This window comes from Mastigoproctus giganteus, chromosome 13, assembly GCF_048544385.1.
Source record: "Mastigoproctus giganteus isolate SK-2022 chromosome 13, ASM4854438v1, whole genome shotgun sequence".
Lineage (NCBI taxonomy): Eukaryota > Metazoa > Arthropoda > Arachnida > Uropygi > Thelyphonidae > Mastigoproctus > Mastigoproctus giganteus.
In genome coordinates this window covers 134,074,794-134,089,059 of record NC_143587.1, presented here as the reverse complement: position 1 = coordinate 134,089,059, position 14,266 = coordinate 134,074,794, and the positions used below count along the sequence as shown (strand labels likewise).

Sequence of the window (14,266 nt, the reverse complement as noted above, 5' to 3'; positions counted from 1 at the left end):
TAACATTATCCGCATCCTACGGAACTCCTACCAACGATCACTCACACAGTATTGATGTTTTACTACCGGGCAGGTGGCTCTCGGCTATGAAATCTCTGAGAAGTCATGGGGAAAGTGCGTTGCTGAAGTATGTATTCAACTACCTGTATACCTGACCACCTCGGTGGGGAAAATACTGATCACGATTTGATTATAGACTAGTGATAATGACAGAAAACTTTAACACGGTGATTTACTAGTGATTACTTAAAGCCAGTAAGCCGTCTTCTCAAATGAGATTAACTATAATACTGCATTGCATTAAAAATTGCTTTTCTAGAACAGTTAAGATATGAACAGGAGTAACACTAGAATTTCCTATAATAGTAAATATTGCATTAATGGATACAATACGAAGAGAAAGTTTATTAAACAGCTACCAAAACCCACATATTACGTTGCAAACTATTGCTGGATTTATAAAGATAGTTTTCCATCACCATATTTACCAAACAGACGTGGCTTATTTGCTGGAGGGAAAACCCGATCCTACGCAATTACTGAAAAGAGTAAAGTATTTTAGCTTAATATTTATATGCGCCAGAGTATAGACTACGTAAATCAGGCACTGGCCCTAAATTTTTCATGTAATTTAATAACTAAGTAATACTAAATATACAGCGTATTTATTGAATGATTTTTGGTCTTTGTGTTCTTTTGCGACGCTTGCTCTATTCAATCCTTTGCATAAGTTTGAGCATACCCAACTCAGGACAACTGGACGCAGTAGACAAATGACTGATGGTGATTAAAAAGAATTCAAAGTATTAACATCGGCAAAAAAATGCTACGAAAGGGTTAAGAAATTAATATACATTATTAAGAAAACTTTAATTAAAAATACACGCAGCTAGTGAAGAAAATAGGTTTATGAATCGCTCCAGATGGAAGAGACAAAGAAAGAATACATTTTTTAAACCATTATTATAAAAATACTACAGCAACAGTCAAAAAGAAAAACATAACGGATAAACTGAAAATGATGTTATGAAGACTGTCTGATGTCACCGTGTCTATTCAATATTCATCTAGGTGAAGTGGTGAAAACACCCACACAAGATGAAGAAAGAATCAACTTAAAATGGACTGGATATAAATTACATAAACGCGGATGACATTATGCTAATTGTAGATACAAAGAAATTGGCCAGTGCAAAAAAACAATGGATATCGACGAAACTGAAGGAATGAAAAGAGAAGTGATAACGACAGAACTGAATGGACAAACCACTGAGCAAGTTTATAAATTCATCTAGGGACAGCGATGACCGATAATATAGACTACAACAGTTAAACAATGAATAGCTATCAGATGGTCATCAATGAATAAATTGACTAAAATTTGAAGAAGAAATAAAGATCAAACTGTACCTGACAATAACACCAATCGTGACATATGGAGCAGAAACTTGGATAGTGAAAGAGGAATAAAAATTAATGGCTTTAGAGATCAGATATCTAAGAGAAAATAAACCGGACAAGATGGCCAGACAAGTGAAAAAGTGAGAGGAACAGGAACTTGATATAAGGGAGAGTGAGCGTTGGACATAATCACAGGAAGACACCTACAATGGTACGGACACTTGAATGCACGATCTAGGGAGGCTTCTGAGGAAGGTCCTGGAATGCGATAACTATCAGAAGAGGAAACCAGGACGCCAAAGAACTAGCCACATTGCTACTGCCAAGAATAAATTCGTATTCCGAACGGACAGAGAATTGTGACTGGCAGTAAAGGACAGAAAAGGTGGAAACTGTTGATTTATGAGGGACAGAACCCGTCTACAACGGAAGAGGATAAGTAAATGATAAATAATAAATTACCATAAAAACAAATGACACGATCTTATTCTTATTGCGCAATTATAAGAGTTTTATTTTTTTGTTATCAGCATGTTTCTACAATACCCAATGTGTTCAGAAAAACAATTCCGTCTATCTATATAAAAATTAAGCGAGTTTCGTTAGTAAATTAAATTTGTTTTAGAGAGAGAATTCTGGATCGATGCATCATTTTTGGTCTTATTGGAGCCGTCCTCATTAATCTCTGCTGTAATACTGTTTTCCCCCAAATCTAAAAAAAAAAATCACAACTACACCAGTCTGTGTAAATGAGCTGACAATAAAAAATAGTAGTAACCGTATTCATTTTTTTGAAGGCCTTTCCTTCAATTTCATGAGCCTATGACTGTTTATTAGCTTACTCTACCGAATATTTCTTGGAAATCTGCGAAAGGTCACAAAAAAGGTCATAAACAGGAAAATTTGTTTCCATCTGCGAATGGAAACAAATTTTCCTGTTTATTTTTATTGTAAATATGAATACAATTTCCTTGAAACAATACTTTCCGACTAGGTCAGGGACGGAAGTTATGATTACAAATAAATTTATACGATTTGTTCACTTTCTTTTGGTTAGCCCCTGAGTCCCCCTCGTGGTTGGGTCTATCTCAAAGACAGACTAGTGAGACAGTTTATCATGGTGCCCCTTACTATTAGTCCCATTATTTGAAATATATATTTCTTTATTTTTAATTAACTTTCTTAGTTATTTTTATAATCCTGCTGAAGATTGGTTGGAAAATCCAGTGCAAACGTTGAGATGTAGTTATAATTATTCCGTAAGCTATTAATTTATATAAAAAATCTATTTTTACAACCCATAAATAGGTATTTTTTGATAATTTGCGGTAATAAATAAATGAAACGTTGCATAATTCTTCCACTATGTGTCAATGGGCTTCTATAAACGGAGAAATCATCAAATGTTATCTCAGTTCCCCCTGCAGCCATTCTACTTGTACATATTTTTACATGCCGTGACTTCATGCTGGTTGAGTATAGGGGCTAAGATAGTGACAGCTGTGCAATCACATAATGAAACATTGTAACTAGCGATTGAACCGTTGTTTTCCCTTGGTTTCTCTGATTGAGGTATTTCCACGACGCACACCAATTGAAGTAAATGACTTTGAACGCATGGGAAATCTGTCCACTTTCGGGCATTAAGGTTTGGTATTTAGGTGACATGTTCTCAGTAAGTAGGTCATAAAGATAATTGGGTTATTCTGTAACACAAAATCCTTTCTTCAGAAACAATAAGGGATGACTGTTGCCCATCCGAAGGATTATTATTTTATTTCATTTGCCCTCTAAATTTTTTTTATGAAGGGCACGTTAAATTAGATCCTCTTTTAGAATGTTATTATTTCGAATTTTATTTCAAATAAAATGGGCTTCACATCGTGTCATTTGTTTTTAATGGGGGTAAAGAAACTAATTATGTACACAAGTGGGATAGCTGGAAAAGAGACCAAGTCTAATCTGGGTATCGCTATTATTATTATATTTTTACGTTCCCCTGACATCAATAACTAACAAGGTAATACATCCATACATGCAGGATGCTAAATGTTAGCGTGCATATTATTTTAAGTCCGTTTCGTATATTAATGTTCGATAATGCATAATATACAAATAGGCCTATATACTGACTATATTACATGTTATAGATACCATAATTTTATAATTAACCTGTGGTATTCGGAAAGTAAGAGTAAATCCGGTGACAGCATAATAAATGCAAGAACCACTTTTCTTAGTAATTTTAGTGGTGTGAATGTACTTACAGATAAGTATCATAAGAGTGAGCCATTGAGTTCTAATTGGTCATAGCACTCTTTGATGTTCTTTTACTAGTTCTCGGTTATTATTCTTGAGCCCTTCTCTGAAACGTATTTGTATATAATATATTGGGCTTCTATACTTCATGTCATTAGTACATATGAGAGGTGTATTTGCTGCAAACATTTCTCTAATCTTTTCAGCAAACACATTCCTGAAAAGTATGGAGAGATTTGCGTGGATGAGACTAAACAGTTTTTAGTGTTGTTTTCTTTATGGTCCTTTGTTGACGGAGCATCCATACTTCCGGTGATTAGTTTAGAAAGTATTATGATATTTTTATAGTTTGTATATGACTCCAGGATTTTAGATGTTGAGACGGTTACCGGAAAACCACAGATCCGGTATGCTGTAGAAAAGACCTCTGCTTTATAGCTCTCCAGAGCGGATGACCAAATTTTCAAGTTGGTCGTTAGCTATTCAGAGGCATGTACCAGATATTAAACTTAATAATGCTCAATGACACACAGATTAGACTTCGTCATCTTCGGCAATTTTCACACCAGGCCTTATTACATACACGTGTATATAATTAGGCATTTCTTTACCCCATAAAGGGAAAAGAATCTCTTAATATACTGAGAAATTAATCTTCTATCCCTAATACCCACGAAATCATGTTGAGTAATCCCGAGTGCTACGTATGTTCTTCAATGTTATTGAAATGGTGGTGAAATTTAGCATTCCACATTAAGCTAAGATTTTAAGATGACACCTTTCGGATGATCTGATTATTTATCACTATTTGCATTTTCTTTTTTTTTTTCAGTAGTGTAATTATTTTAATTAATAGTCGCGTGTAATTTAATAATCAGGTAGATAACTCGATCCAGAACCAATCTACTAATTATTATTATGATGAGACAAACCAATGAAACACTTCTATAAATATATACATCCTTCACTATTTGCATTGATATTACAAATAAAATACAGTATATTCAAATCATGGTCGCATATCAGATCTTAATATCGCCTTAATGCCGCCAGCACAGCCAGCAACGAAAACTGGACGTCGAGATGGGCACAACGCGTGATATAACCAACTTCCAAGAAGTACTTCGTGGTAGCGAGCCAGAATCTGGAGCTACAAGTGAGAAGTTTGCGGGTTTGAGCTTATACGCTGCCACGAAAAATGCACAGTACGTTCACTGTGGTGCTAGGGTAAAACCTAGGTCTCAATTAATTCAATGAGCGATGGTAAATTGCGCTGGGCTTAGATATATGGTATAGTTTTTCTTCAGTATGTATGGGTGATGGTTTTATAAAGTTAAAATATCTGCCTGAATCGTTTTTCTTCTTAAGTACCCCGTAAAGAAACTCACGTGCGTCGGTCACTACGTAACTGATTTTTTTTTTTTTTTTTTTTTTCCGAACAAAGAATTGGTGGAGATCACGAACTATTTGGGCCTCAGTGTGTTCAAAATTCAATCACGTTTTTTTTTTTTTTTCTAATGATAGTATTACTGATGTGACATATGCAACCTCCCAAATTAAGTTAAAAACGAAAGTGTCTCCTGATTTGATTTCAATTCAGAATTAGCTGCAGTAGGGGACTTTCTTTAATTTATTGAAGAAGGCGGTCCCAGCCAGTTTTCCTGGAAACCCCATCATCTATTGAAATACTGTACAAGTAATTTCTAGCATAACATATATCACCACTAGTTGATTATCATTCCTGGTACACGGAGACTGCCAGGGATCCTCCGCCTGCGTACGGATGATATCAAGTACAGAATCAAATGTCGACCAGCGTACTGATAACATCAGACACAGCCTTAGAATTAGTTGAGGCATATGATGCAAGAAAGCAAGGAAAGCTTATACAGCATCAGCCAAGAAAAAAAAAAAAAAATAGCTGATCGTGAGTCTGCTGGTCTTGATTACAGGATGTCTTTCTTACGAGGAAGTATTTAACTGTTTCACCTTACCACAGAAAGCCGAATTTTCGTATCTCTTTAAGCAGGGGAGGAAAAAAAAAAAAAAAGCCGGATTATCCATTGATGATTCAGATTAATCGCTAATGAGTACATCGTACCGCTGTATTAAAATCTTTTTCGAAATTAGTCACTAAACACCAGGGTCTATGCTCAAACAAGGAAACACCGTTCCTTCTGATGCCCCAACCACCTTAAACACAGAAAAGTCCGCGCTCATTCCATCTCTTCCCTCAGAGATGACAGCTGGATGCAGCCACATCCATGTTAACACAGCGATTATAAAAACTTGTTCGTGTCAATCGTTCTCTCTCAACTTGGATTACGCAATGGCAAATTACAGTTTAGTTAAAAAATAAATAACGTCTCCTCTGAGATTTACAAAAAAACACAAAATTCAACCTGCTTTCATCCAAATACTTTGTTATATTTGATCGGATAACGTGGCATCTACTCAGCAGATCACAAAACCTCATAAGACAATCATTAAAATAAAAGAATACTACAGGTGCTAACGAAGGCTTGTTTCCTGGAAGTGACGCGCTTCCGGCATTAATGAAATCCGCTATCGTCCATAAACTGGTTTAATGCATTGTTTATGATGGGATTGGTATCACGCGCTAACAGCAACGTAGAACAGTGACCCTACCGAACGTGGAATGCACCTAAAGCAACCTTGGAATGAGTTAATTTATGCATTGTTTTCAGTACAGTCAACGAGAATAACCAAGTGTTTGCCTGGTCTGGTAGATTAAGACGTGAACAAGCCATTATATCTTGTATGTGGTAGCAATGTTACCGGCAAAGTGTAGAATCCAAGTACACTATTGTATTGAATGGCTGGCCAAGTGTGAAAATAAAAACCGTTTTTTATTGACCAATGATACTGTTACGTTGTTGAATCACAGTTCGCGACTTTTATACAAGAGCATATAGAGAAATATTATTCATATGTAGTAGTAGAGGCATGTGATGCAAGAAACAAGCTTATATAGCATGAGCCAAAAAAAAAAAAAAAAAAAAAACACATTCCACGCGTCCAGTTCCTCCTTGAATTTATTTAAGCTATCACCTTCCACAACGACAGATGGAAGTTTGTTCCAGCAATCAACTACCTGCTGGCTAAAAGCAAATTTTCGCACTTCTATTCTACAACTGTCTTTCCTCAATTTGAATTTATGCCCCCACAGGTTCGTAATCTGAGCAAGAGAAAGAATCCCATCAGCATTGAGGCTACTCAACCCATTCAAAGCCTTATACACCCCAATCAGATCACCTCGCAGGTGCCTAGTCTCCAGATGCTGCAATTTACAGAACTTAAGCCTTTCTTGGCAAGAGAACCCCTTCGTTCCCTTCACCAATCTTGTTGCCCTTCTCTGTATTCGCTCAAGCAACTCTACATCCTTCCTAAAACGAGGCCTACAGACCATTGGCTTATACAAGGGGATAATCACCTCCGTTTCACTTCTAACAAAATTACTGTCATTGTTAAAATGTAGAAATTCCCTTATAAGCATATGTCTAAAACCGTAGCCTAGCCATTAAGGATCAAATTTCTGAAATTATACGTGTTATATATAATTTTGTACATATTTATAGCAATGATTATCTCTAAATTAATATTAAAAAACACTTTGCAGTGATATAGCACTACAAACTGAAACACAATTGTCAATTTATTATTCAGAGTAAAATCAGGGTTGTGTCATCGTCTCTTATTTTTGCATTTGGGTGGATATGTTTGATGTGTTAGCTCATAAATTGGTGCCAGCGTCTTAATATGATTGCTCTAATGTATGTAACAGCGCGCCGAAGGTTTATTTTTGTTGAACTACATTTAAGATGGGCGTCGTTAAAAATATTACTGAATTTTTATTTAGGCTCATGATATATAGGGCTTCACAAGAGATCTTGCGGACCTCTGGAGGCCTATAAAATTGTACCCGCAATTATTGTCAAATTCTGGCGTTATTCGCGGACCACCTTAAATGTCATTCTTTTCTGAACAAATTATAATATTCATTTTTTCATTCGAAATAGTAATTAAATGCCTTATCGAGAGTAAGAGTAATAAAAAAGATATTAATCTAGTTTTAGGTGACCAAATGTTAGGATTTTCGTCTCAGAGTAGTAATTCGGCTTGGACTAAAAGTGATTTTCTTATAATTATTAGATGCCTGAATTTAGGTAATTTTTTTTATGTAAGTTGTGGACCTTCCTAGCCAAAACTTTGGGCAGCTATGGTCCTAGCTCTTTCATGGCTGGAGAGAGACTGTTCATTTTGTAGACTGAAACAATTAGATCTATCACATTTCCTTATGCTCTTTACACCATGGGAAATACATTACATTACCATTATTGGTCCTGATCACTTGGAAACAGTTTGCAAATGATCAAGACTGAATTTCCGTAATGAATTTCAAAAATAGCCACTCAACATTTTTTGCAAATTAACAGCAGATAAAATTCTGTACACGGACTCCCCTGTTTCAAAAATTCACCGATAGACCCCATACCACAGTTAATCTGGCATCCATTCCAGCACACCAATCCTTGTTGTATGGTATATAGTATGAAAAAATTCCTGAACCTCTACCAGAGACCAGCTAACTCCAACCCCTGAGTGAAAGCAAGCCTTTCATAGAGACTGTACCCCTTTCCAAACAGGTAATATGATAATCCTAAATTATGCCTCAAAATCTGTTTATTTATTGAATAAACTAGAATGGTAATTTCTCAGTTCTTGTATCAAATATTATTATTATTATTAGGTTCAGTTGAAATTAATGAATACTGTACAATAAATATTCTTTTCTCTGGCGTCCCATCATGATCGTATTTTGAGATAAAATTATGTTAGGATAAAAGAATATTGCTTTATGCTAAATATCTTTCTTCAACTCTACTTTTCGGTTTATGAAAATTAAAAGTTCCAGAAAAATGCAGTCAGGTGAAGCGATGCGTGTAACTTTAATACCCAAAATATTTTCAGCATTAGTTACGTTGGATTACCTTCCAATTTTAAGCTGGATGATTAAAGTTTTTTTTATAGTAACTTAATCGTATTTAAATGGACGGAATAGATTTTAAAGCAAAATGTCATGGTAATGAATTTCTTTCACGTCCACAAAAGTAAATCAAATATTCAGTGATTGAGGTAGTCAAAGAATGTCAACAAATTTGACCATATTTGCTTTTTATTATCATGTAGTAAGAGTAAAATTTCATCCAATGCAGGAGGTGCCAAGTTGCAGTCCAAGCCAGTGCTTGGACTGTAACTGAGGTCGCTTGTCTGTGGGTTCTAAATCTGGTGGAAAAATCCTGCTCTCCAACTGAGAGAGGCAAATTCATCACTATCTCGAGTTACAATACATTATGAGTGTTATACTGTAAATATTTTCCCATTGCATTCTTAACCCTTCAGATCCAAAACGACTCATTGCTATTTTTCTTGATAGAATTTTTAACCATCTGTATTGTACAGCCGCAATAAAATTAATACTACTTATTCTTGACATTAAATTCGAAATGGCGTATTATGCGCCATTAAACCCCCATGACAACAACAACAATAAATTCGAAATATGTCTGACTAATCTCTCATGCACTTGTTTTTGATACAATATTTATTAGTTACCGCCATGAAAAATTCTCTGCTTATATAAATTCGAATAGAGAATGGCAATGCAGTACCTCCTAAGCATTAAAAGTGCTGCATTGCTGGAGGAAGAAATATATATACTGTACTGTATATATAAAAATTACATTTCCCACAGCAGCAGTCAAGAACTTAACTGCATACTTTCTCCAACAAGAAACCGAAAGTTGTTTTAAGAGGAGTACTATGGGGGATAGGGAGAGGAAAACTGCTTGAAGATATGGCTTCAGCTCTCATCTTTCAGGATACTCGGCAAGACTTGGGGCACCAAGCGGGACGAGTCGCGTGCTTAGACAGTCACGCAGAACGAACAGATACGCGTTCTTCAGACAAGCCCCAAGGTCGACAGGTCGACCACTTGCAGTTAAGGATTCAGTAAGAGTTAAGGGACCAACAGTTCCACGGGGAGGGGGGGGGGGCAGTACACCGATTAGAACTTCCGAGGGGAGGAAATTGGGGATAGCCTTGTTCTTATTATAATAACTACCATTTTATGAAAGAAAAGAGCGACTTCTAGACAGTGGTTCCCAACATTTTTTTTCTTTAATAAAGTTTTAAAATAAACTCTTGAATTTATTAAAAATAAAGCTTCTCTAATAGGTAGAGTAACACGTTTAAAATAAAATCTGTATCTTTGATGTTTTCTCCATCTGTAGTTAGACAGAACATAAAAAAATTAAATAAGAAAGTATCACAGTCAAGGAATTATATTTAAAAAGTTCTGTTTATACTCGGGCACGGACATCAGAGAAGTTTAAATAATCAATCTGGCAATGAATAAAATCATAAAATCACGAACTCCTCTAAAACTGTATTTGGCAGTCACGTGAGCTCGAATCACAATCGATTCAAGAGGGTGTGTGCTACTGCAACCTTGGTATGTATCAGAGAAAAATATCAGCGATTTATCTTATATACCTATGCATTTTATACAATGCAAACATTTATAAACCAATTTTGCAGGCTTAAAGTCTGCAAATACACTTTAATTTGGGCCCTGGGGAAAGAAATAATACATTGGTGGAGAGAAAGCAAGGATACATATAAATATCCGAAATCATACGGCCATGAATTCGATCAAATATAAACAAAATGATAAGGGGGGGGGGGGAAACGAATTTGTAATTTTTATTTTTCCGAACATTAACAGAAAGATGGAAAATAATGCGCAATTTTTGTGCAAGGAAATAATTTATTCGAATTCAGAATGCTCTCGCATTACTAAAGAACAAATATGACAATTTGTAAACAAATTGCTACTGCCCAATTCAGAGTTTAGCCTTGAATAGTTCAAGTTGTTCGAAAATGATGCTTAGCTTCCGATATTACGCTCAGAATGGAAGTTGCAAGTTCAAATTTCATTTTAGAAAGACAGCCAACCGCTATCAAAACGGCACGTCCGATCGGGTTCATCGTACGAAGCAGCGCAACGACACAGCCCTAGGTGTCTTTCAACGTTTCAGTGCGCCTATCCCATAGCATCGACTTCGTTTTCTTTTATCCATTATGCAATCTCATCGAACACCTTAATGACCAATCTTGAAAACGCTTTGCGTTTTTTAGAATTCCGTTGAGTTCGTCGAAATTTGAAAAATCCTACCGATGTAGAAATGGAGGATGCGATAGGAGGAAGAAAATCTCTTGAGAGCAATCAATGCATGGCGTGTTCAATAAGATAACTTGAATTCGCTGAAAGGAATCTTTTTAAGAAGCGAATAGAAAGGTATGTCTGGAATGAGGAGAAAACTTTGAGGATATAAAAATATAGCAAAAAGTTAGTATCGAGGATGAAACTAATTTACTTAAGGAAGAGGCAGTAACCGGAATTGATAAAGAATGCAGTTATTTGAAGATTCATAGATATATTCACACAAAGAAAAATTGAATAGAAAGCATGAGGAAGTAACAGTAGTTTACAACTGAATGATCGTTAATTTTATTCTGCAATCCTTTGGCAATGATTAATAGCTTAGTTCAACATACTACAAAATAGTTTCATAGAGAAAGAGAAGCAAATACGATTAAAGAAAGTAAAAGGTCCAAGTTAATTTTTGGCTATCGCAAAAATAGCCATTTTGATCCCTTATTTTGTTTTCTGATTCGTTCGTAATCCTAATTTTACAAACAATATTATTCAACATTTTAAATTAAAATATTCTAAAACTGCTAAATTACATCTACACTAAATAACTGAGGGGGGCCCCTCAGTTATTTAGTGTAAATACACAGAGGAAGAATTCAAAACGTATGTGGTATCCACTCCATACAGCAAAAGTAGAAACCATAATACATCAAGAAAATACACGATGCTTACTTTAGTTAAATGAACTATAAATACTCTTTCAATTCACTAGTTAAATCCAATTACCAATCATACGCGATTCATTTGCATTTCGGATTCCGATAGGCAAATGAAAATAAGTTCGAGGTATTTGAAAAAAAAAGTGTTAAATACGGTTTACATTTTCAAATGTGATTAACGTAGTGCAATCAGTCATTTCAATAACTAATTAATCGGCACCTTTCACAAAGCTAAAACACAATTAATATATTTTAGAATTAACGGAACAAGTAGGAAAAGTTATTTTTAAGGATAGAAGACTAATTTGCAATAAAACAAGCCTATTTTTATATCCATCTATCCTTAACTTTGTCTTTAACAGTCTCATTTGATGAATTTAATACGCATTGTCTACAAGAATGAATGACCAATGCGGGATGTTCAGGAATTAACGGCAGTAGTTTTTGTTTTGAAAACAAAGATTGAAGCATTTTGATGCTTATCCCTTTGTGCAACAATCATTCTAACTCTATTGAGTAGCAGCACTGACTCGTGTATCAACCACGATCTGAATGACCAGTGCCACCTTCTTGTCATTCTGATTATTAAACTGAAGAAATTTAATACCGAACATGGTTTTACTGAAGTACCAGCCTGATACATACTCACCCTCTGCCTACGAGAAGTCTCAATGCGTCTAAATGACCGTAGTATGAAGCCCATAGTGTCGGCGTCATCCCATCCTCGTCCGGCGAGTTGCAATCTTTCCGAGTAGTTTCCCGCAACAAGTCCAGGTAACCATCACGGGCTGCCCTGTGAAAGCGATCCCGATCTAAAGTCGACATGATTTATTATGGTTGCAGTCGGACAATCCGTTATGTCCTCTATCACAGGGCCACTTCACATTGAGTATACATAGCGCCCTAGCCGATCAGCATATAGTCTGCCAATTCGTACCGTCTTTGTCCACCTACTGTGCTACACTTACCGCAGCAACTAGAAATGTCTGCTCAGCGACAGGTGGTCGACTGCTATCAGCCCATGACGTCACAGGTCCCGTGACAAAGACGCGCCAGGTGCAAAGGCTTCGGTTAACAATGAACGAATATGAGAATCACTGAGAAAACCGCCTGTGATCATGTGGTTGCCTGCCTAGAACAGGACCGAATGCTACGTTTATTTATTTATTGTAAGTGTGTGAAAAAGAAAGGATGTTCGCTAAATTTGACCAAGAATAGTTTAGCGAGTTTTAACTGTTGTATATAGTACAGGCAGACTATATACAGAGGTTTTCGACCTCCTTATAACAAATGCACCCTTTCTGCCTACATTTATCCTTTATAAATAGATTTTGAACTAGAAACGGGACTTTTTATTCAAATTTTTCTCTTCGTACTTGGGGAAAGGCCACGTAAGGTGAGACGGGGGTTCGCGCGAGTTTCTTATTAAGTTTCAAAGTTTAAGCTTCAAGCCTCTAGAGTTTCAAACAAAAATTAGTTTGATAAAAGGTAACGCGCCATTTTAACCGAGGATGGCCCTTAGGTTGGCCACACAAGCTCAAACAACGGCCTCCGCAGTCGAGTGGTCAAGCACGAGGGTACAAAGTTACACGCGCTTGAGTGACAGTGGATCCTGTATACAGTACTCAAGATGCGGGATAATCACCTCTGCATGACTAATAAATACGGTATAATGTTCTTGTATTTATTGTATCTCACGAACTCCTCTAACCTTACTAGTCGTCCGGGAGTATAAATAGAATTTTTTTTTTGTTAAAAAAAGCAAACTAACTTTGGTGATTAACATATTAGCGAAAGCAGATCCTGAGGGCAGGAACACCATAGCAGCAAGTGCTCAAAAATATTTGTGGGGAACTTATTTAGTATTAATAGTGACAAATTATGCAGGAAAGCAAGTTTATAGGGCATCGGCAAAATAAAACTAAACTCAATATATAAATCATTCGAGGGGTGACCAAAACGTTCTGAGAACAGGATATATATAAAATGTGTTATAGCTTTTGATAGCTTAATGTCTAATAAAATGGCATACACCTTTCTGGTATTAATGTCTTATGTAGTTCCTAAAATTTAAACTTTTATGTCAGTAGGCAGAAGAAGAATATCGAGCATCGTTCAGTAATAATTTTTTTTATACCAAAGAGGGCGGAAATGCTGAAGAAATCCATGAAAGAATGCTTAGTGTTTGGAGAAGTATCACTCAGTTGTTCCACTATTGCAAAGAGAAGGGATTCAGTTGAAGATCCATCCAAAGTCTGGCCGGTCATCCAAAACAGTGTTTGAAATTGAAAAAATACTTAACGATAATACCCGAGCATTTGGGAATGTCCAAAGTTTGTGCAAGATGGATTTCCAAAAATCTTTCTATTCGTGACAAACAAAGAGTGGATTTACAGTCAATTCTTACTAATCCAGATAAATTTTTGCACTGGTATTGGTACCTTTGCTCGTTAAAAACCATTTTTTTACTTGCTGCCACAACCATCCCAAATGAACTCAAATAATAAAAAAAAAAAAAAACACTGAATAATTCTGTCTAAGTCAGAACAGCTGCCCTGATCATTAGCCTTCCTCAGAAGAAAAAGCTGATACGCTACTGTCGCAACTACTTAAGGGGTTCGTGAGAAAAATCTGGCAATGGCATCTT

At 36.0% G+C, this 14,266-nt stretch overlaps 1 protein-coding gene across 3 annotated transcripts in view; it reads right to left on the bottom strand.

Annotated features, from left to right (window-relative positions):
- The window catches only part of Sans (SAM_USH1G_HARP domain-containing protein Sans), a 64,006-nt gene extending 51,463 nt beyond the window's left edge, over positions 1 to 12,543 (bottom strand). For all 3 annotated transcript variants that reach the window (XM_090387123.1, XM_090387124.1, XM_090387125.1), the window contains exon 1: positions 12,269 to 12,543. In XM_090387123.1, coding sequence (XP_090243249.1) covers positions 12,269 to 12,444 — 176 coding nt within the window. In that variant the 5' untranslated portion in view covers positions 12,445 to 12,543. The remainder of the gene's footprint in view (positions 1 to 12,268) is intronic.
- Between the last annotated feature and the right edge of the window lie 1,723 nt (positions 12,544 to 14,266).